The 23,091-nt window shown below is 40.3% G+C and overlaps 1 protein-coding gene across 2 annotated transcripts; it reads left to right on the forward strand.

Moving 5' to 3' along the window:
- The first annotated feature begins 24 nt into the window (after positions 1-24).
- CFAP57 (cilia and flagella associated protein 57) lies at positions 25-23,091 on the forward strand. Of its 2 annotated transcripts, XM_040611199.1 has the most exons (22): positions 25-222; positions 303-619; positions 2,048-2,331; positions 2,516-2,699; positions 3,653-3,805; positions 4,864-5,003; positions 5,698-5,863; positions 6,241-6,354; positions 6,831-7,043; positions 7,652-7,825; positions 8,195-8,356; positions 8,802-8,957; positions 11,629-11,722; positions 12,611-12,801; positions 13,809-13,982; positions 15,105-15,263; positions 15,677-15,820; positions 17,014-17,130; positions 18,020-18,154; positions 18,239-18,382; positions 22,257-22,383; positions 22,669-23,091. In XM_040611199.1, the coding sequence occupies exons 1-22, from the start codon at positions 63-65 to the stop codon at positions 22,875-22,877; spliced, it is 3,717 nt and encodes a 1,238-aa protein (XP_040467133.1). In that variant the 5' UTR covers positions 25-62; the 3' UTR covers positions 22,878-23,091. The 2 variants fall into 2 exon arrangements, with proteins under 2 accessions (XP_040467133.1, XP_040467134.1); XM_040611200.1 differs by lacking the exon at positions 18,239-18,382.

Here is a 23,091-nt window from a genome sequence, read left to right on the forward strand (position 1 = left end):
GCCGCCGCTTCCGGGGGCGCCGGGGACGCGGTTGCCACGGCAGCGGCGGCGGCAGCAGCAACATGGCGGCGGCGGTGGCGGCGCAGCCCGTGGCCGTTTTCGGCTGCCGACCGCGGGTCGCCGGCGGCGTCTGCTTCTTGGAGGAGCAGGTCGTGCTGCACGCGGCGGGGGCGGGCTGCCTCCGCGTCCACCTCGAGCAGAAATGGCACAAGTTCATCCCAGGTGGCCCCGGTCCCGACCCCCGCCCCGACCCCGGTCCCGGTCCCGGCCCCGGCCCGCCCTGACCCCGCTCCTCCCCGCAGGCACCGAGAAGAGCCGGGGCGTGCTGGCGCTGGCCGTCAGCCCCAACCGGCGGTACCTGGCCCTCTCGGAGGCGGTGGCGGAGCAGCCGGTCATGACGATCTACGAGCTGTCGTCGGTGCCGGCGCGGCGGCGGCGGACGCTGGCCGCGGCCGAGCTGCCGGCGCGGGAGGCGGTGTCCCTGGCCTTCTCCCCCGACGGCCGGTACCTGGCGGCCGCCACGGCCCTCCCCGACGGGCACCTCACCTACTGGCTGTGGGAGAAGCAGCGGCTGATGGCGGCGGCCCGCGTGGAGGCCCCGGGCGGTGGCGTCTGCCAGGTAGCGGCCGCAGCCCCCGGGCTCCACGGCCACCGTGCGGGCCCCTTCGGCCCCCCCCGGCCTTGCCGGGGCGCGGGGTGCACACGCCTGCCTGCAAAGCTGGGCTGGGCCGGCGTCTCTGCAGCTTTTAACGTTTCGATTCAGAGTTGACTGGTAGCTGACTGGTTCTTTGGGACCCTGTTGCGCTATTTCAGATGGATGAAAGAACCAAACGGTTCGATGAGTGCCGGGTGCCAGGTAGCACGTAAGCTCGGCCTGCAAGATATGTGCACAGTTTTCCAGAGGAAGAGAGGGAGGAGAGGGCTCCCCGCTGTAGATTTTATGTAGTTTCTGTGGCTTTTCTTGGCGTCTGCTGTTGGCCTTCCTCAGCAACAGGACACTGGGCTAAATAAATTTTTGCTTTGACCATAATGGACATTATCTTAAGTCTGTGTCTCATATATCACATGAGATTCTTTTAAGAGATCTATGGTATTAGGCCAGTACAAGTGGCCAGAGTGGCCAGTGAGTGTGCAATGTGTCCCTTGTGTCCCTGCAGAAATACTCTTTACATATATTAGCTGTGCTCGGTAGTGTAACACAGCTTGGAAGCTCTCAGCGTGCTCATGTACCTTTTCCTTCCTGCAGTCTGTTCTGTGTGCAGATCAGAGGAGTAGCTCAGGAAGAGTAGCAAGGAGCAGGCTGATGGCACTCAAAGAATTCCTGCATCCTGCTTTGGGTGCCCTTTTTTAGTATCTTTCTTGCAGGAAGGTAAAAGGCTTCCAGTACATGGGTTGGTTGGACCCTAGCTGCTGTTTTTTTCTGGGGTACAGCTACAAGCAGAGGTTGGGTGAACTACTGACCTCATGAGCTCAATTCCTAAATAGAGGAGAGTGACTGTAAAGATAACTGCTGTCTAAAGTCCTGTTGAGCATGAAAAATAAGGTGTAACTACCCCTGCTGTCCTTCATACTGGGTCTTGAGATGGCTATTCTACTGTTTTCACCAACACCTAATTATGTGAATTAATATGTATAATGGGCAAGGTTCATCTGAAATACAGAGTTTATTCCTGGCACTTAAGAATGAATGATGCCACTTTTCAGGAAGCTTCCTACCGGAAAAATTAATTTTGTCATTTAATCCTGAAGGGCAGAGACAACTTTCTCTTCAGTATTGCATTGTGATTCAGATAGTGTCTTAGCTTAATAGAGTTAATGTATTTTGTAGCATTGTGTAAAATTGATATACACAGTCTTGGAAAGGGAAAAACTGCAATATGTTGTTATGATGGTTATTTCTTAGTCTATTCTGTATTCCTATATATTTCTATGAACCTTCTTCCCTTGTTTGTTTTCCTGTATTTGGTATTGAAAGTCTTCGGAACAGATATTTGCTTATTTGTGAACATACTTGTATAAATTAATTTATGTCTCTCTTGTACCATAGGTGAGCTTTAGTCCGCAAGACAACGCACAGGTTTGTATCACTGGAAATGGCTTTTTTAAACTTTTTAAGTACAGTGAAGGAACTTTGAAGCAGATGAATTTACAAAAGGGAAAGCCACAAAACTACTTGTGCCATGCCTGGCTGTGTGAGGACAAAGTTATATGTGGCACTGATGCAGGCAAACTTAGCTTGTTTAAAACTGGAGAGCTGCACTGGGAGACAAGTGTACAGTACAAAAAACCACCCAGGGAGCTAGAAGAAGATACAACAGAAGAATATGAGAGGTAAATCTGTTAAATACTATTACTAATAGTTTCATGCTTGTGCATGCAGATTGGTTACAGGCCATTCACTTATTTCCTTCTTGTCCAGTTTATGAATGCATTCTAGTATTTCAGTTGCTGATGATGAGCATTTTTTGTTTTGTCCTTTATTGGTCTTAAGTCTTTGTGCATTTCCTGCTTGCAGTTCTTCTGATATCTCTTGTGGGCCGTCCTCTGAAGATAATGGTTCACAACAGGATTCTTTGCCTCAAATATCTGCACTTGCAGCTTATTCCAAGGGCTTTGCATGTTCATCTAGCCCAGGGGTTGTTCTTCTGTTTGAGAAGGCCAAGGGAAAGGAAGCCTACAAGGAGAGTCAAGAAATCTGGGTAGGGAGAAAAAAGCTTTTACAAGTAATTATGCAGGAGAGGCCTGTATAGAGGCGTGGAGGTGCTTCTGAATCAGATAATAATAATCATTTTAGCATATCTCTAAATTACATTCTAAGCATTAGCTAACTGTCCTGGTGTTATTGAAAGGAAGGGAGTTGCCAGAGGTCACACTGAAAGTCAGTGACAGACGTCCTTCTGCAAGGTAGCTCTGCATGTAAAATGTGCTTTGAGACTGCCAAACTTCAGGAAACCTTTAAGAAACTTTTATTTATGGAGAGTTTTGAAGCTAAGGAGTAGTCTACATCAGCTTTGAAGAACTAGGCTGCTTGGCTTTTTTCCAAGGCAAAGCTCTTCTCCCCTCAGATGTTTATTGTAGCTGCCATGAGAACTGTACATTCTTAAGTAATCTAGTAAGATTTCTAACCCTTCTATAGTGAGCTGTATGTATTGACTTACTGCATTTTTTAGATAAGAACATTTAACTGTGATGACCTGGTCAAGCCTTCATACTATGGGCCTAAAAGGTCAGATCTTCCCTGTGCACAAGACCCTGTAATAAGACCATTATCAGCCTGAATGATACGCTGCAAAGAACTGTTATTCTGAGATCACGATCTTCAGGCAGTTTTCATTCTGACACTTGCTAGGGTTTTTTCTCAATACTTTTCTGCTACCATTTTCATTTTTGTTTAGCGCAGTACTTAAGATTACTGCTGAAATGTCCTCTGATACTATTTTCAGCTGTAATGCTATAGGTACAGTTAGGTTATTTTGTCCTCTATTCCCTGCCTTGCAATAGTTATGTATTACTAAATATCCAAGTTGTCTTACTGATATTATGTATATGCTTATTAGACTAGCATTACAGCAAAAGTTTATGTGTGTGTGTGTATGCCTACTACTAAAACATGGAGACCTGGAATATCCCATGGGATGCATTTCTTGTGCAGCTTCCTCAGGACCTGTTCAGCAGCGAGCCAAAAAAGTTGGGCAGACAGGACATTATATGTATATGCTTCAGCCCCTCTGGGAAAACAATGATTGTTAACACAAATGAAAACCAGCTTTACATGTTTCCTATGCTCTCCACTAATCTTATGAAGGTAAGTGCAATCCTATCACATTCCACAGCCATCATGTCCAGTAAGGGGTATATTGTGATGGTACAGGCTATTCAGTATCGCTTTCTATGATGCATTCTCATCAAATCCATCAAAAAAACGTCTGAACCCTAAAAACTCATGATATGAAGTGCTCTGCATGCTTCTCTGAGAGCTGTATTTCAGTAGTCCCTTGCTGAAGCATCCTTCCATATGAATACCTGATGTTATTTAGCAGAATGATAGACAACATTGTGAAGTCCTTTTAAGGGTGCCACTTAAGTAAGGCTTTAACAGAGAGATTTTTAAGGTAACTGTAGTAGTTTATGCTCCACTGTAATATGCAGAAACCTTAATGCAACAATAAAGCTGAACAGCTATGGGAATCTCATGTTACTCTAAAAGAATAGTTGTTGAAGTCCTGGTTAGAAGTGAAACCTCTTTGTTAAGGACAAACATAATGCAAAACATTCCCTACACTGTTAAATAATGCAAAGACAAGAGATAAATGTATGATTATGAAATAGACTTGCATGGAGTTAAATACCTAACCTGTGTACGGGTGTACAGAAGGATCTTTACAGGAAGAGGTTTGGTAATTACAGGTCTTTTTTCTGTATGCAGCCTAAAATTTAATTGGTGCTTCACTTCCAGCATGTACTAGCTAAACATCCCAGTTAAGTTGCTTATCATTCAGCACTTGATTATTTTTAAATATCAGAAGGTCTTAGCTGAATTCTCTCAGGTCCAGTTTTATTTATTTATCTAACTTGCATTTCTTTGGACACCTGATTACATTCTGCTCCCACTAGTGTATGAGAACTATGGAGACTACTTCTTCCCTGCATCACTCTTCTTGATTTTTAGTTATGAAGTTAAAACTGATTCTAACATTGCTCTGGTTTTATCATTATTATGTTCAGACCAGTGCAGTGAAAGGATTAAGGAGTTTCCTCAAATGTATTTGATTACTGTATGCAAAGAGCTGTGATAGATTTCTTACCTGACTTTCTCCCTGCAGTGAAATATTTGTGATTTTCTAATGTCTCATTGCTTCTCAGGAGAAGGCAGCTTATTTTGCATACCTGAATTACCCATTGCATTCTGCTTCGATTACTGGTCTGGACATCTGTGTTTGGAAACCCATTCTTGCTACTTGTTCCCTGGATAGATCTGTCCGCGTCTGGAATTACAAAACGAAGTAAAGAGTTTGTTTATTATTATCTCTTGGATTTTTGTATATTACATTTTGCAGGCAACAGCAGCAATCTTATATGAATGAGAGTGTTTCTGGTAAAATTCTTGTGTGGTGTGGAGTGTAAATGGTCTTATTGACATGATTTGGGGAGTGTGAGTATGCTGTGCCTTTAAAACCAGTGCCAAAAGAATCCACAGGCTTTTCTGTTAAGCCACTTTTGTGTCACACTTCCCATGCATTTTGGAAAAAAAAGTCTTCAGGAATGTTTCATTCAGCTTTGTCTTCAGATATTGTTGTCCCATCTCCTGCTTCATAGCCGTAGTTCTTAAGCAAAATGACTCCAGATTTTAAGGTTCTGTGGTGGGAGAGGGAGAGAAAAACAAATCCAGATCTCAGAAGGGATGTTCTTACAGGTTTGCAATCAGCGGTTCATTTACCTTCTTCATTATATTACAGTAAACAAGGGTTTGCTCTTGCACCTTCCGCACCTTCTCTGTGAACCAGAAAGCTCAGATTTACCTTTGTTTCCTGTAACATCTGTGTGATCATTACTTAACTGAATGACAACACATTTCCTCAAGGACAAGGCATGGTCAGATTGTAGCTGCAGGTGTCTTTGCCAGTGCAGATAATGTCCTGTCAGCTGTGCGTAGGGAATCTGTACTATTCCGTACTGTGCAATGGTTTTCTCTTTCAGCACTTTGGAGCTGTATAAGGAATATCGGGAGGAAGCATACACAGTATCACTTCATCCCACTGGCCTTTTCTGTTTGGTTGGGTTTTCTGACAAACTACGATTTATAAGTCTGCTGTATAAGGACATGCATGTTTTCAAGGAGTTTGCTGTGAGACAGTGTAGAGAGGTAAGGAATGATGCAAAAATGAAATTGGGGAGTTATAGGAAGCAGAGTGGTGAAGAACATGACAGAAGACAGAAACATCTCCAATAGATCCTAGTAGGATTTAGGATATCAAAGCATAGAGGAAAGGATTCCAACTATTGGAAAATAAGCCTGGAGGCTGACGCATAATTGTGGACCTGGGAAGCAGCAGAAGGGATGGTTTGCTCACAAATACTTAAGGACTGGATTTTACAGGGGAAAGCAGTAAGAAACTAATTATGTCATGGAGTTTTCTTTTTGTGTAACATTCTGATATTAGATGATGTCATTGGAATTCAATGCATGAATGTTTTTATCCACTGCATCTACAGTAATGGGTAGTTATGTTCTTTTTGTAGTGCTCCTTCAGTAATGGAGGCCATCTTTTTGCTGCAGTTAATGGAAATGTGATTCAAATTTATTCCAGCATCACCTTTGAGAATATTAATAATCTGAAAGGACATAGTGGGAAGGTTAGTAAACAAATCCTGTATGATACAAATCATAAAGTATGAACTAGTTAATAAGATGCATTTTGAAAAGGTGAAGTACAATTTTGGATCAGAAAGGGGCCCTAAAATTAAAAATAGAAATACCGAAGTCAGAAGTCAATGGATGCATGCACTTGATATATCTAAAAAGTCTGTCCTTAAATTGAAGGTGAATGATTGGCAGGTAGCTGAACCAGGAAAAATATCCCAGTAATAAATTTTTAAAATGTACTACTGACTATTCAAATTAGCTTTTCCCAGTGTGTTCATAAAGTAGTTCTTACTGATTTATTTTTTTTTTAATGCTAAAACAGAATTAGTTGCAAAACATCTAGAAGTTTTAAGTAAGACTTAGAAGTATGATTCCAAAATTGTCATGGATGTACCAGTTAAGTGACTCCATGCTGCATGTCTATAACCTGCACATCAGGCTCCTTGCTATGTTTTGCTTTTGCCAGATACATGCAGTTAAATGGAGCACAGATGATGCTAAATTTGTCTCCTGTGACACACATGGTGCTGTGTATGAGTGGAACGTGTTGACAGGTCAAAGGGAGTCAGAGAGTGTGCTCAAGTCCTGCATCTACAGCAGCATTGCCCTGTCCTCTGATACCAAAGTCACCTTTGCTGTTGGATCTGACCAAACTCTCAAAGAAATTTCAGAGTCTTCGGTGAGCTAACGCACACTGTGTGATTTTGCTAAGTTCTCTGGGGAAGGTATTAGTGCTCTGGTTTCCTTATCATCCATTTGGTAAGCAGGAATCAATCTGGTTTTGATAGCTGTGATATTTTCTGACACTTTTCTTGTGTTCTTACGTCCTTTACCGTGAAACCTGAGATTCTGTTGTAGTTTTGTATTTTTGTAACTTCACTTGGATTTACTTAGAAACCTTCTCATCCAGTTCACAAACTTAACTTGGCAATGTTGTATCAACCGCTTTGCTGAAATAGAAGTGTGTTGCATCTACCACTGTAGGCTACATGCATTTTGGTTTTTACCAGATAAGTAGTAAATTGCATGCTGTAACCATTACATCTTTCAGAAGTGATTAACATGTGGACCTTGGCTCGAAATTTTAAGAGTGTGTATCTATAAAGCTTAATCCTAATTATTGTTCATGGCTGTACTCCTGTAAGTATGTAGATTCTTCTAACTGCATTATTTGCTGTGGAAGAGGTATGACAATTGCTTATACAGTAAGTAATCAAATAATATTGGGGAACTTAATGTAATGTGAGGGTTTCATGTGATTTTCTCTTGGTTTTGTTTTTGATTTAGATCCAGAATGAGGTGCCTGCTTTTGGTGTTGTGTATACTGCAGTAGCCGTTTCTCATTCTGGACACATGGTATTTGTTGGTACATCTCTGGGGACAATTCGAGCTATGAAGTACCCATTACCTTTGACAAGGGATTTCAATGAGTATCAGGCCCACGCAGGTGCTGTTACAAAGGTAACAGGGCACTTTATTTTCCCTGCTATACCAGCCGCACACATCTTCTTTAGTGCTGATTCTCCTTCCCATTTCATGGCATAGTGTGTTAAAACTAAACATGGTAAAACACATTGTCTGGATGGTCCTGCTCATACCTTGCTTCTTCAGGGGGCTCAAGACAAACACCACTGGCATGTTAAGGTTGTTGTTGAGCTCCCTGAGCTCACTGTCTAAGTTAAGCAATCCCTAATTAAAGACAAAGACTTTTTCGTAAGCAGTAATCAATGTAATAAATTTTCACCACGGTGGGGAGAAAAATTTGGTATAAAATAAAACTGTGTCTCTATTCTTGCTTATCTCTACTATTATTTTGGTTTTCCCTCTAAGATGTCTGTAACAAACGATGACCTGTTTCTGCTGACTGCCTCAGAGGATGGCTCTATATTTATCTGGAAAGTGTGTGATAAAGAAGGTGGGACACTGAAATGGGAAAAGGAAGTTGAGTATGCTGAGGAAGTGCTGATGATGAGATCAGATATAGAAGAGAAGGTAGGAGGAGCAACTTGTGAATATGAACCATAGGATTCCTAGTGTACAGCTTGTGAATTACATTTGCATAATGTTTGTGACTAGCTGTTCCTATATGGCTTTCTGTTTAAGAGGGCTTGCATGGCTTCTGTCATAAAAAGGTGATACAGCAAGTAACTGCAGCTACTTGTTAACATGCAAGCTGCATTGTATAAACAGTGAGTGAATACTTTCCCCAATCTCTTGAAAGCAGTTTTAATGGAGTAGAGAAGTCAGAAGCTGTATTTCTATAAGCCGTCTTGTAAGATAGTAAAGGAACCTTACTTCTGGAACTTGTTGATCTGTCTTTCTGAAAATTCTGTGCAAATGCTATCTTTCATAAATATGTGCATGTAAATGTGTGTTTAATTTGCTAATGGCAAACAATCTCTCCATTAAAATTGTCTTCTCATCCATGTCCTAACAGAGTCGGGCAATGCTAGACCTGCAGATTCGTGTGAAAGAGCTACAGACAGAAAATTATTACCAGCTACATCTCAAAGACATGTACTGTAACGAAAAAATAAAGGAATTAGAAGAGAATTTTGCTCAGGAAATAGGCTCCCTTAAAACCAAACACCAGGTATGATTCATATTGCAGAACCAAATACCAAGAAATCTTTCACTGAAGTTGAAATCAAACTTGCATTACATATGTATGAATGCCAGAAAGCATCTGAAAAATGAAGCATTCCTTTCCAATAAAGATGTTCTTGATATCTGCAAAGCACAAAGCTACCTTCAAGTCAAGTACCTTGTAAGTACAAGGGGATGCAAGAGTTCTCCTAGGTAGCCTTTATGTAAGTATCTTCACGTAAAAACAGTTCCAGTAATAAATGCTGTCTGAGACCAAGGATCAGTAAGCTATGTCACCCTTGAGTAGAAATGAGACCATCCTTTAAAAGCTCCATCACATGTAAGGTTGCAGCTGCTGCAGGATCTTATGCCCTGGCTGCTTAGGTTTTTTAAGAACATCTGCTAAGGTGTCTTGTATGCTTTTTAAAAGTAGAAGTAAAACATATTCCTTGGATTTCTTCTGTTCACATGTTTATTGATTTCTCTGTGGTCATGAAGCAGGACTTCTCTGAAAGGCAATAGCCATGATAATTCTTCCCAGTGTCTTATTTATCTGTGTCTGTTAACTCTATTCTGTCCATGTCTGGTGCACACACCAGATTTCTGACCTGTAATTTGCCATTTCTGGACCCCTTTTTATAGGTAGAAGGCAAGTGATCCATTAGCAATTTCTCTGACAGTAAAATGGCTTGAAGTGAGAGATTACATTTCATATGATTCAAATCTATCAACCCCATGTTCTTTTTGAGCTTTTAGATGAATATTACCCTGTCCTGGTGATTTGCTACTGCTCATTTTGTGGAGCTGCACATAGTCCCTTCAAGCAGTATTTCTGTTTGACTCCACATAAAGAAGGATTCCAGTATGAAAGCTTGACAAGTTACTTACTAGTTTTATTATTTTATGGTCTTGTCATTTTCAAGTGCTCCTTTTATACCTTTCCTGTCTTTTGGCCCTACAAATGTTCTGGGAGGTTTCTGATTTTATTTTTTTTTGAGGAAGTTTAATTATTAATTTTAATGTTTTCTTCAAGTTGTTATGGTTTAACCCCAGCTGACAGCTAAGTACCACACAGCTGCTCACTCACTCCCTGCCCCCAGCAGTATAGGGAGGAGAATCACAAAAAAGGTAAAATTTGTGGGTTGAGATAAGAACAATTTAATAAATGAAATAAAACAAAGTATTATAATAATTGTATTGAAAATGACAGAGAGGTAGAGAGGAATAAAAGCCAAAAGGAAAAAAAAAAGAAACCCAAGTGATGCACAATACAATTGCTCACCACTTGCTGACTGGTGCCCAGCCAGTCCCTGAGCAGCGACTGGCCAGCTCTGGCCAAGCCCCCAGTTTATATACTGAGCACAATTGTTCTGTGGTATAGAACATCCCTTTGGCTAGTTCGAGTCAGCTGTCCTGGCTGTATCCCTTCCCAATTTCTTGTGCCCCTCCAGCCTTCTTGCTGGCAGGGCCTGAGAAACTGAAAAGTCCTTGATTTCTTATAAGCATTACTTAGCAACAACTAAAAACACCTGTGTGTTATCAACATTGTTCTCATACCAAATCCAAAACACAGCATTGGACTAGCTAGTGAGAAGAAAATTAACTAATCTAGCCAAAACCAGGACACAAGTAGTTCCTCAGGCTCATTTTTTTTCTCATTGTGGTTTTTGCATTTAAGTAACCTGAGATTTAACCTTTCTATTTTTCCTCATTTTCGTACAGCTTGACCTTTTACAAAAAAGCCATTTCACTTCTTACAGATTCCTCTACCTGTGTTTTATCTGTGCTGGTTTTCTTTTGTGATTCTTCAGGTCTTTTCCTAAGTGGCGCTTGGCGATAGATTTATAATAATCTCAGCTACTCTGAAACTTCTTTAGGCTTGTTGATTATAGGTTGCAAGCAAATGCCCTTGAAAGTATTCTGTTATTGAAGTTTTCTATGCAGGCAAGTTGTACTTCCCATCCAAGTATCAGCACATGTTCAGGTGAAACTGAATGACAGATTTGGACAGGCTCAGGGCTAACCTTTGTAGTTGTTGTGTCCAGCGGGCAAATGGAGTATTTCTGCTTATGCAAGACCCATACAGTCTTTAAGAAAGTGCAAAAATTGTACCTATGGTACAATTTCCAACTTTTATGGGAAATTTCTTACCCATTTTCTTGTTCCAGTTCTTTGGGCATTTTTAGAAGACCAAGTCATTTGTAGTGGTAGTCAGACATTCCAAGCAAATGGCATTCAAAATTTGCTTTTGCTTAGGCTTATGTCATCTATGCAAATGTCAATGTTTTAGGACCTCAAGGCTGCTTCAAGTGAGACAGGAAGCAGCTTGAACTTTAATATCTGGACAACAATTTGTGGAACTGCAAATTCTCCTCAAGCATGCTCACACAAAGAAGTGGAGGCTTTTGCTGCTCACAAACTTTTCTCATTAGGTTAGGATTATACAGTATCCTGTATTGTATCAACTCCATTTGCTACTTTCCCTTAGCTTTCCGTAGTTCTGTAACCTGTCATAGCAAACTGCTCTGTGAGAAAACTTGGCATCTGAATTTTGGTGAGACACTTCAAAGAAATTGTGTTGTGTATGTGTTCCAGACCATGGGCAAGAGTACAAACAATTTGGACACTGCTTTGCCTAGTTTCAAATTAAAATGTATTTTTCTTATTTTTTTCCCCAGATTTTACAGGCAGAGAAGGAAAAACAGGAGCTACAACACCAGTTTCAACTGTCCGAGCTGATGAATAAACAAGCCAGGAAGGTGCAGCAGCTAGGTTAGACTGTAACAAGTGTTTGTAACTACAATCTGGAGGAAGAGCATTAGTCATAGCAAGTAATGTGACAGGGATTACTAAAGTACAAGGGAAAAGCGTGTGTGTCACATGGGTGTTGCAGACCAAACGTTTGTCTGAACTGCACCACACACATGACCATGATGAGAACATGCACATGGGCACTGTATCTTAGATGTTCGATTTTTGAGATCAGTAGTTTCTTCATTTATCTTATAGCTTACCATGCAAGAGTAGTGAAGTCATACAATTCAGTAAGGAGGCTAATGTACAATGCACACAACATGGAAGTACCCAGACCCCAGATTCGTAATCCAGATAAAACATAAAAATTTCAAATTAGTACCAAAAAGCGAGTCCACCCATAAATGGGTCCATTGCCTGCTCATACTCTGTAACAGTTGTGCTTATGCAGCTCTGTCATGGTTGTCATCTCAAGGGAATGGCTAAATTAGCTGTCATTAATTTTTTGTAATGGCAGAGTAGAAGATTTTGGTGTAGGCTTTAGACTTGTTCAAGCTGGAACAGAACACCCTTCTGTCCCAATGCAACAAACAGAGATACAGCAGAATATTCAAAGACACAACTGGGAAAGGTGAATGACAGCTTTGGAACGGGCATTATTAGTGAGGTGGTAAGTAAAAGGAAGAGCAGGGAACTCAAGAAATGGTTTTCTGATGTAAAATTTTGTGTGGCCACAGAGTCTAAACCCCCTGTATACCTGATGAAGAAAGTGATGAAGTGCTTCTAGTGTAATTTATTGCAACCAGCTGCCAAAAAGATAATAGAGAATAAGACTGATGACTGTAGAAGGGTAGGATAAACCTCTTTCCTATTAGTTTTATCTGTTTGTGTGTTTCCTGTTGCCAGAATCTGACAGTGATCAGAAACTTTTAATGGAAAATGAGAAATACCAGGAGCTGCAAGTGAGATCCCAGAGGATGCAAGAGGAATATGAGAAACAATTGCACGATTTGGAGGAAAGCAAAAGCAGGGCTGTGAAGGAGCTAACAGAGTATTATGAGGGAAAACTTAATGAGAAATCTCTTCTGCTGGAAAAGGTAGGAAACTTGATTTGTCGTTTGAATTATCACAGTTGGTGATAAATTTAGTTAACAAAGTGTTTCCTAGGACAGGAGAGATTGGCTTCTTCCATGCAAATCCTAATCTGCCTGTAATCTTGAGGAAATATGTAGACAGAATAGTACTGAGGGAAACCCAGCTGAGTTAACAGCTTTTCTGGGCTTCATACCTTGAGTAAGTAACCTGCTAAGATTAATATCCTTGGCCATTCTCAGCTTCGCCTCTCTTTCTCCTAGATCCAAGAATTCCTGTTTGTTAATGTGGATTAGATTATACATTTTTTGTAATTGAAGAAAGATTCAATCACCTTACTCTAGTGAAGAGATAACATTTCTGAAATGGTGGATTCTATTCCTGATTCCTTGAGGTTCCTGCCTGCATAATTTGGGGAGCAAAGACAAATACAGAGTATTTAAAAAACTCCTGCACATTGATGTCAGATTTGGCTTGACAAAGGGCAGCCATCTAACTGATACTTGTATATCTAAAGTCAATAAATTCTATCAACATTACTGTTTGCAGCCCTATGTTGCAATACCAAATTTGGAAAGAATGTGAGGAATTGAATGTGAGAAGAGAGGCATACAGCGGCTGATGCAAACCTAGGTGCTTTTTTTTTTCAGAGACAATGTATCAGAGACAGCAATGTTAAAAGATGTTCTCAAGTGTTACTTATGTTTGCATTCTCTGCAGCCAGAACAAGTTTATGCTGTTAGTATTTGGGCCACATTCCTAACTTGAGTCATCCAAGCCTTAAAAATATTTTTTTTTAAGAATAATTTTTTTATGTTTGTCTTAACAGTTTTTAAAGTTACTTTAATCCCTTGAGAAGTTAAGTTACCCTAAATAATAGTGCTGCAAATGAAGAGTCTGCTAAATAGAGATCATCTCAGGAGAAACGCAGCTCAAATAAAGAATTCTCCTCTTCTTTATTGGTCTTTTACTGTTTGTTGTCTTCTCTAATGTTGACTTTCCGTAACTGCAGGCAGGGGAGGACATGAAGCAGCAGCTTCAAGCACATGAAGAAATTAAGAAACAAATTGAGGAAAACACAGACCAAGAAATCCTGGAAATCAAAATCAAGTATGAGGAACAGCTCTTGGAAGAAAAGGAGTCAAACCTGCAGCTGAAAGATGAAACAGGAGTCATGAATAAAAGGGTATGTCTTATTCTTTGATAGGATCAGACTTGCACGTGGAGACCTATAGCCAAAGACTGGATGTGATTCATGGCATGTCAATTTAGTCTGTTAATTTAGTTTGTAAATATGTGGCATTTCATGTGAGAACAGTAGCCTCTTCTTATACCAATTTGAATGTTTTAGAACATTTGTGCAGATGAAGCAGCTGTGTGCTGATTGTATTTCTGATATGATTAGAGATAGATAATAGAGGAGGTGTGTTTTTATTAGTACACTTTCTTTTATCTTATATAGTTTTAAAGTATAAGTAATAATATTGTTCATCCTATGATGGGAAGGAAATGAACCTTTTCATTTTTCCAAGAGGTAATGCATTGCTTTGTCAGAAAAATACTTCTACTGCTGCATTCGATGCAATAAACACTTTGTATTTTGTATGCATCATCATTTTTAATTGGTTTTACTAGGATTTTTAAGGAGGCATGAAACCTTTCAGCTCCTTCACTGACTGGCTATTACATTTGCCTAAGGATGTTAGAGGGACATTTTTTCTTTTCAGTTTCTTCAGTACCTATCTGGAGACACAGAGTTCTCTTCCTTCCTACTCCCTATTATCATGGTACTGTCTTCAGTTGTGTTGTTTTTTAGACATCAGGAATTTCTTTGTGGGTTCTCACAGTTTGGCCAACACCACTTCTTGGTTCTGACTTTCTTGGGTTCACAGATCTTAGTACTGAGGTGGAGATTTTGAGGGTACCCACGAGCTATGAAACAGGCATCCTTCCAGTCTACTTTTGACATATTTAGAGACGTATGACAAATGATCACCTTAAAATAATTTTCCATGGCTTGAGTGTTATTTGAAGCTGATTCTTGCATATGACATCCACACTCTTCTTGCTTCTGGATGCAAATTCCTTGATTCCTTGTAGTGCAGTGAATATTCTGTCAGAATATATAGAAAATGCAAAAATGGATATTCAACCCTCTTTTGAGTTACAGGTAATTAAGTGATACGATGCTGCTTCATCATATCTTAGGTGGATATCCTTTATCCCACGCTGTCTGCAAGGTCTCTTACAGAGCAGAATGGCTAATTTGTGCGTTTGGAGATTGTTCTGTTCTTGTTTTCCTCTCTAGTTGAACAGCCTACAGAAAGAGCTCAAGGAGCGAAACAGGGATATGGAAGAAATGCGACTGGAACAGCAGAAGCTACAAGGCATCATTAAGTCACTGGAGGAGGACATCTTGGCACTGAAGACGGAGATTCAAGAGAGAGCCAACACTATCCAAGACAAGGTGAGAGACTGGACAGCTGGCTAAGATCAAAGTCACCCTCCCTTAATTTAACACAGACATTTATTTTAATAGTATAATTTTGTGATAATATGACATTACTGGAAACTCAGAAACTTAAAGAATTTGTGATTTTTAGTTTGGGATTTTCATTTTTAGTTGACATTCTAAACTTTTCTTGGGGAGCTCAAGTTCAGGATGCTGAGTTTATTGTCCCCCGTTCTGGGATCTATACGTGGCTTTCTGCATTATTTGCCCCCTCCCTTCCCACCCAATCTGTGTAAATGTGCAACTGAAGTTCAGTCTTCACTAGATCTGTGACTGCTGGTTTTGCCTCTACCATATTTGTGCCTTGTCCTAGGGATCTATTTGAGAGTGCTCTGTCTGATTCAGATCTCTATACCTATTTCTCCCAGGAGAAGCATATATATGACCTAAAAAAGAAAAATCAGGAACTTGAAAAGTTCAAGTTAGCACTGGATTACAGAATAGAGGAGTTTAAGAAGCAAATAGAGTCACGTGAAAATGAAATTAAAATAACGAAGGAGCAGATCCATGAGGTGAGTAACATTCTTATTTGGCCTCTGCTACTAAGCTATTTGTCTGAATACAAAGATGACCCAGCAAGTCCTATGGAAGACTCCACCCTGTTTGTTCCTTGACTTCTTTCAAGGATACAGAGCAGTGATTCAGTATCTTTACAACTAATAAAAATATTTGTGCACAATTAGCTGCTATTTATTTTTTTATCACATGCTACCAGTGATCAACACAGTTTTTTAAGCTCCTGTTTCAGTATTTAATTCTAGCCTGTGAGTAATACAGTCTATTTGCTTAAAATATTTGCTTAAAAATAGATCGTATCCTTACGTGGTTGCCCTCCACATACCCTGCAGAGTTTGTAAGACACTGCCTTTTCCAATCTGGAGGAAGAGAGAGTGAACTTTTCTCAGAAAAATTGCAGATTTATGCAAACATAACTGTTCAGGGGTTAGGTATGTGGGAAAATTACTGTTCATCAGCTGCTCCATGGAAAATTTCCATGCATTCATACTTGGCTTGCAGCAAATTCATTGAGGCAACTTATTTATGATACAAACTTACTGTGATCTTTCCATAGATGTACCTTTCGCTTAGCCAAATTAGGACTACGGTGACATAGCTAATCAGTGATGTACTAGTTTTCATAAGTCTGTTTATTCAGAACAAAAGGCTTTTAAATAAAATGCAAACTAATGAACAATTTGTATGTACATCAGACTAGCATGATGAAAGCCCTGTTCTCTCTTCTAGTCACCGTCATATGCCAGTAAATGCTGTAGTACCCTTATTGCTTTTTTCCCCTGCATTCTGTGTACGTACCCAGAGCTTTTCAATGCATTTGTTTCTTTTCGGTATCAGGTTCTTCTTACTGTTGCACTTACTCTTTCCAGTATTGACTGTTAATTTCCATCTCAGCCATTTTTATTCAGATAGAACAGTAAAGCTCCAGTGCAGGTCAGGGAGATGAAGGGGCATCACGTTACTTAAATACCTGTAACTCAAAAGGGAGTTGAACATCCATTTTTGTGTTTTCTGTATATTCTGGCAGAGGGCAGTGTTGTTCCAAAATTAACTTTTTTCGTGTTGCAATTCAACCTCAAGGGGGTTCTACTCCCTGAAGGCTGTTATTTCCAGCCTCTGGTTTTCCTGTTATGTGTTGTTATTTCACATCTCCTTTTAGTCCTGATTTCCTCCTCCTGCTTCCTTTCAGAGGGAGGGTGAGCTGGAACGATTCCACAAGGAGAGCACACAGCTGAAGCTGAACATCACACAACTGCAACAGAAACTAAAAGCAACTGATCGCGAGTTGCACAGAGAGAAGCAGAAGGTATGGTGCAACCACTCTGCAGGTCCTACATAATGAAGTTTGTGGGGACAGAACACTCCAAAAACATTAATCTGAGCAAACAGACACTTCAGGGATACTGTCTCCAAAGTCCAGGAGAGTCTCTGGTCAGCAGGGACAAAGACAGAAAATTTCCAAGCCTGCAAACAAGTTAGAGAGTTGATATTAAAAAAATCCAGTTATGTGTCAGTTTGTTCAATCAACATATATTCTCCTGGATTTAACAGAGCAGTGAGGCAAATGCTTAACTGACTACTCCTCCCTGCCCAAGCTTGACATCTGGGGACACTTGGCTTGAATAGGAGCAGCACGTAGGCTACCACCTACAATGATAGGTAGGCATTAGTAGGATGAATGAACGGTGGGCTTCGAAATGGGGGAGACAAGGACCTCTTGTGTTTGACAGCAAGCACGTCAGACATGAGGGAGGGAAAGGGACTACAAGTGATGGTGAAGGAGCTTAGCAGGCAGTGCAGGACTGAGAAAGCAGGTCGAAGGGGCCGTGTAGAAACCAAGTGAGAATGAGAAGGCAGTCTTGCCCTTACCTTCTATCATTGTTTGTGTGTTGTTTCTAATTAAGAATATAGGTTGTTTGAGAAAGGACAGTGGGGGGATAGCATTCATGACAGTAAGCCGCAGGTTTTCAGATGAGATCTCTGGACATTACTCACTGCAAGTATCTTGGATTAATATTACTGCTATTCAACAGGTAGTGCTTACATCTCTGATGGGTTTCTTAATGTAACACTTCTTTTTTAAGTAAGTGGAAGTATATGAGAGTTTTTGCCAGTTTTACTAACTTCCTAGAAAACTGCACATGATAGAGTGCTCTGATGAGCCAAATAAGAATGTACCTACATCATTCTTGCAGAAGCACAGTATGGAAACTCTCATCAAACGATTTAAAGCAGATCTTCATAATTGTGTGGGCTTCATTCAGGATTCCAGAAAAATGAAGGATGTGATCCGCGAGCTCTACACCAAGTATGTGCAGCAATCAAACTCGGTGAGTCAGGGCCTTTAGCCTTCTCCTTGCAAATGGATTTCTTTGGTAATGTAATTACTGAGGCAACATGCTGTGCCCCCTCAGGTGGAGACTGAAGCAGTAGACACAGATTTGCAGCAGGAGGACATGAAACAGCGAGAATATCTTGAGAGGAATTTGGCAGCTTTAAAAAAGAAGGTGGTGAAAAATCAGGAAATACACCAAGCTGCTTATATGCGTGTCGTGCAGGTAATAAGCCTTTTCCATGTGGTATGGAGATGAAAAAAAGGAAGCAGTTGCACTAAAGAAACTTTAGTAGCCTTACCACTATGGCTTCTTAGGACTTCAAAACAGTTTTGGTTTGCTTCCTTGCCAGAAATTCCTAAGTTTTTCAAGTGCTTCCATTCAAGGATATTGAGCTACTAAAGTTGTATGACTTTCTGGACAAAAAGAGCAAGATCTCTGAAGTCAGAAATTGCTGCTATTTTGTGGATACTTTTGTTTATCTCTCATTCCCTAATGTAAAAGGAGATAGGAAATCTCTGCTGCCTGGATATCTTTAAAGCAATTCATGTATTTATTTCAAACAGTATTTGCAATTGCCATCATAGTCAATTTGTACCTGTCTGAGTGCCAAGCCGTACTTGCTGTGTGGTAGTGTTTAGGAACCAGTTCCAGAGGAACAAAAGAAAAAAAAAACCTACTTGCTTTGGCCACATAATCTCATGCCTGCTGGTCTGAATTCAGAAGAACTTTCTGCTTTTCACATCTAGTTTTTTTGAGGAAGTTCAGAAACACATGATGAATATGCCTATTCATACCAAGATTTCTTGCACAGAATCCTTGTTCCTTACAAGGCAAGGTAAACTTGTGACTGCTGGGGCCAAAGATGCATTTTGTTTTCATCTGGAGTGAGAAGATTTAAAGCCCCACGCCAAACATCCTAAAAGGACAGCTCTTTTATAGTCTGCTCTTACCATGATCTCCTTCTTCTCAGTCAGCATTTCCTTTTCCCCTCAGTAGCCCTTTTTTTCATTGTTACTTTATTATACTTCCTCAGGATCATTACACCTCAGTCCATTCCTAGTTCATCTGTTCTTTGCTGTTTATTCATAGTGCTTCTTCAGGTTTAGGCAGCAGCGATCTTCCCTGGCCCTGTTTTGATTTTTTTACCCCTTCTGTGAGTTAGATGTTTCCTTTGGCACAAAAGCAGACAGCTTCAGAAAATAACCTTAAGAACTTCCTTGCTGGAATAGGGTGACAGATGGTGCTCATAATGATAATACTTGATGTCTTGGATCAGTAAGCCTAACATGAAATGATGATTAAAACCAAATTAATAAAACATCTGGAAGATGAAGATATCAAAGGTTCTAACCAGCCTGGTTTCTTCAAAGAAAAAGCAGTTCTCTGAAGTCTAGTACATTAATGAGACTTTACTGCCAGGAGGAATTAACATGATCTTCCAGTCCTTCACAGGGGACTTTTAAGACTAGTTAGACAAACTTCTATGAGGACTTGGTTTGAAAAAGTAAATGACATCTTGATGGCCTTCCAGCTCTGTGTTCCTGTTATTCCTCAGTTGTGCTTATATTTCCAGAGCTGTGCATTCCTCTTGGAGTGACTATTCATAGGTACATTCCACTAGTGACTGCTGCAACGGATGATTAGAACCATCAAGATAATTTTAATTATTCTTACCAATTGGCAAGTTGATTGTTTTAGACTATTAGCTTTTCCTCTAGCCTTCTGTATATGTAATGGCTCCTTTGGTCACCTGGAGACATAAGAACAGACACACTGAATAATCTTGAAGTAACACTGCTTAAACTGAAGCATGTATAGGATGATCTTTTCTACAGTGTGTCCTACCTGTCTCTGACAGTCAGCACTGTAGGGACTTCCTAGGCTATAGATTGCATCCAGGTGTCATATGCACTTGTACCTGACGGCCCCATCCTCTATGCATTTGATCTCTCCCTTTTCTGAAACAATTCGTATTTTGCCACAACGTCCCATGACAATGAGTTTTACCATGAACATTTATTTTAATCCATGGCATGATCATTGCATTGCAGTGCAAGCTTTCTGTCAGAATGAAAAGATTGAGTTAAACTCTAATCTCTCTGCATAGCATGTCTCTTCAGAAAAACAGTATCAGTGTCAACCAGCAGCCTCTTTTAACACCTAGCAAACCAAACAAGAAATTTCTATGGAGCCCAGATTGCCTCACACAAGATACTACGTATTATACTGTCTAATAGACCAAAAGCACGATCTTCATTTTATAGCAGCGTTCAACTACTTGAACTCATGAAGATGTTCGTGACTAAAGTACACCTGAACAGAAATGCTGTGACCTAACTCTCAAAGCTGGTTAAAAGACGATTACCATGACTGATTCTTGGATGTTATTCTTTTCACGTGTTCCTTTCAGAATCAAGCTCTGGGATAAATGCACAGCAGTCAAATTTCCTCTGTGTTTAAAGACTTCAATTAAACAAATCAGAGTCAACAAAATATTATGGTTTCAGAGCAGGCTGCCTGAGCTCACCAGCCCATGCTACATTTAGAGTCCAACACAACCACTGCAAGAACAACTGTTCTCTGTTCTTGCCCAACAAGTTCAGACCTTAATGCACCCCACAATCTTCCTCCAGTCAGTGACCTTCAGTTGAGGGGAAGGTAAAGCACAGTTGGTGCACTTGTCTTAGTGTGAAGTGTTGAGAATCTTGGCACACACATGCACCTTGAGTTATTGCTGCCAACCAGAACTCCTTGAGTGCATCTATATACAGACAATTGCAGTAAGTGTTGTACTTTGTTACTAACCAGTTTTCAGTGGTGTGGTGCCAATACTTTGTAAGTGTACTGTAAGGAACTGAATCATATGCCTTGCATATATCTCTTATGGCAACATAATTATCTCTTATCAACCAAAATTATAATTTTTAAAAGATATCAAATTTGAAGACACCTTTTTCAAAGGAAAATGTTATTGATCCTGGTTCTTATCTCCTGTTGCTTTAGTGAGTTCTCTATTGCTTGAGACTGGTATTATGTGAGGTACCCAAAGCATACCTTTTGGCCATTTATTTTTTTGAAATATTTCCATTTATGATGAAGTTCCAGGGGTTGGAATGGTGCTGTGTTCCAAAACTTCTCTAAAACAACCACAGGTAGCTGAAATCATTGCTATTCTTGATTCAAGTATGATGGCCACTGTTTAACGTTTGCATTAGCTGTGGATGTGATAAGGTATTTCACTGTGTTTGTAAGAGGCAAATGTACAATTCCACTTCTCTTGAATTCAGAAAAGCACTATTTAGTAAATGGTGCTCCTGTTTCTAAATCTTGAGCAACAGTTTTATTGTACTTCACGAGGTTTAGTCCATACTGTTTTTGCTGAAGTCTTTGAATATGTCAAAACAATGGGTAAAGTGCATTTACTTGTACTCTCACAACTCCTTCAGCAAGATGCTTTGCGGTAGGCTATTAAAAAAAAAATCAGAGGATTGAACTTTTATGGGTTGAAAACTGCCTAAAAAAAGAACAAAAGATGAATACATGGCTAAGTTTTTCTCATAACAGCATGTTAGCAGTAGGTATCTCAAGTCTCCATATGCTTTATATATTCCTTAATAATTTGGCAGGAGTGTTGGAAAATGATGTCTGTCAGAACTAAGTGGGCTTTGTAGAACTGCAAGGAGATAGATAATTTCAGTGAACAGACACATAGTGGTAAATGACAAGCAAAATAATGCACACTGAAGGAAGAAATGGGAATTCTTCACATTAATTCTGAACTAATTGGATCAGTCCAGGAATATACCTGAGCTTCCCTTTGGAACTGGTAAAGAAAATACCTTGGAGTGCAGCTGCAGCCAGAAAAGCAGAATAAATATTAGCTTACTGAATTAACGTGGTTTGAATGTTGTCATGTTTTGTGTCAAATCTACTGTGGCCTTATCTGAAATGTTGTGTACTGTACTGATTGCCCTGTATCTTCTGCTTGTGATACTGATTCTGTGCTGTCCAGTGGCCTTCCCAAAAATATGAAGATACATATTGCTGAGCGAGATAGTACATGTGCTTTTCCTCATAGAGCATATTGCTTTTGCAGGAAAACGCGAGTCAGATTAAGGAAATTAATGACTTGCGGCAAGAACTGAAGGTGGCCCACACCCAGATACGTGACCTCCAGTCAACACTAAGATTAACCAAGAGAAAACAAGCAATTCAAGACACAGGTGAGTAGTGCTTCTTGTATGTTTTCCATATTGCCAGTACTCATTCCAGAAGCCCTTTTTGTCCTTGGTGAACAATTCTATTACTGTCTCCACATCATTCCAGCTTGTCTGCCTGGTGGTACCTGTTCTGTTGTAATCTTAGTTGTAGAAGCTGCTAAATACTGCAGAATCTTACTATCCAGCTCTCCTTCAGCTCTGAAAGATGCCTTTCCTTGTCCATGCCAAAGAATCATGCTAGCTGGACCTTTTTTACTCTGCTTTATCCTCTCTGATTTTATCTTCTAGCTCCCTCCAGTGAACCGCTGTCCAGCCCAGCTGTCCTGAGGCTGAATGCAGAGAAGGAAAGTGAGAAAATCATAGAAATGCAGCAGCTAGAAATTCAATACCTGCGAGACCAAATCCAGGAAAAAGGGGCAAGTCCTTGCAGTTCAGCCTCTCTTAGAAATCTTCCTAATCTGAATCTGGAAAGAAGAGACAAGACTCAGCAACAGTGACCTGGTTCAAGGATGCCTTACATAATTACATTGTCCTGGCAAGATCAGAAATGCAACAGTTAGATTAGACTTCCATGATCCTGTACTCTTCCACTAGAAGCATTTGTGCAGTGCTGTGAACACAAGGCAGCAGCCTTCACTCCCTTTTACTTTCCTGGAATCTTCCCTTTCCATGAGGCCTAGGAGCCAAGAGAAAATAAAAATAAATTTGTGT

The sequence above is a fragment of the Falco naumanni genome, chromosome 11 (genome assembly GCF_017639655.2).
Source record: "Falco naumanni isolate bFalNau1 chromosome 11, bFalNau1.pat, whole genome shotgun sequence".
Lineage (NCBI taxonomy): Eukaryota > Metazoa > Chordata > Aves > Falconiformes > Falconidae > Falco > Falco naumanni.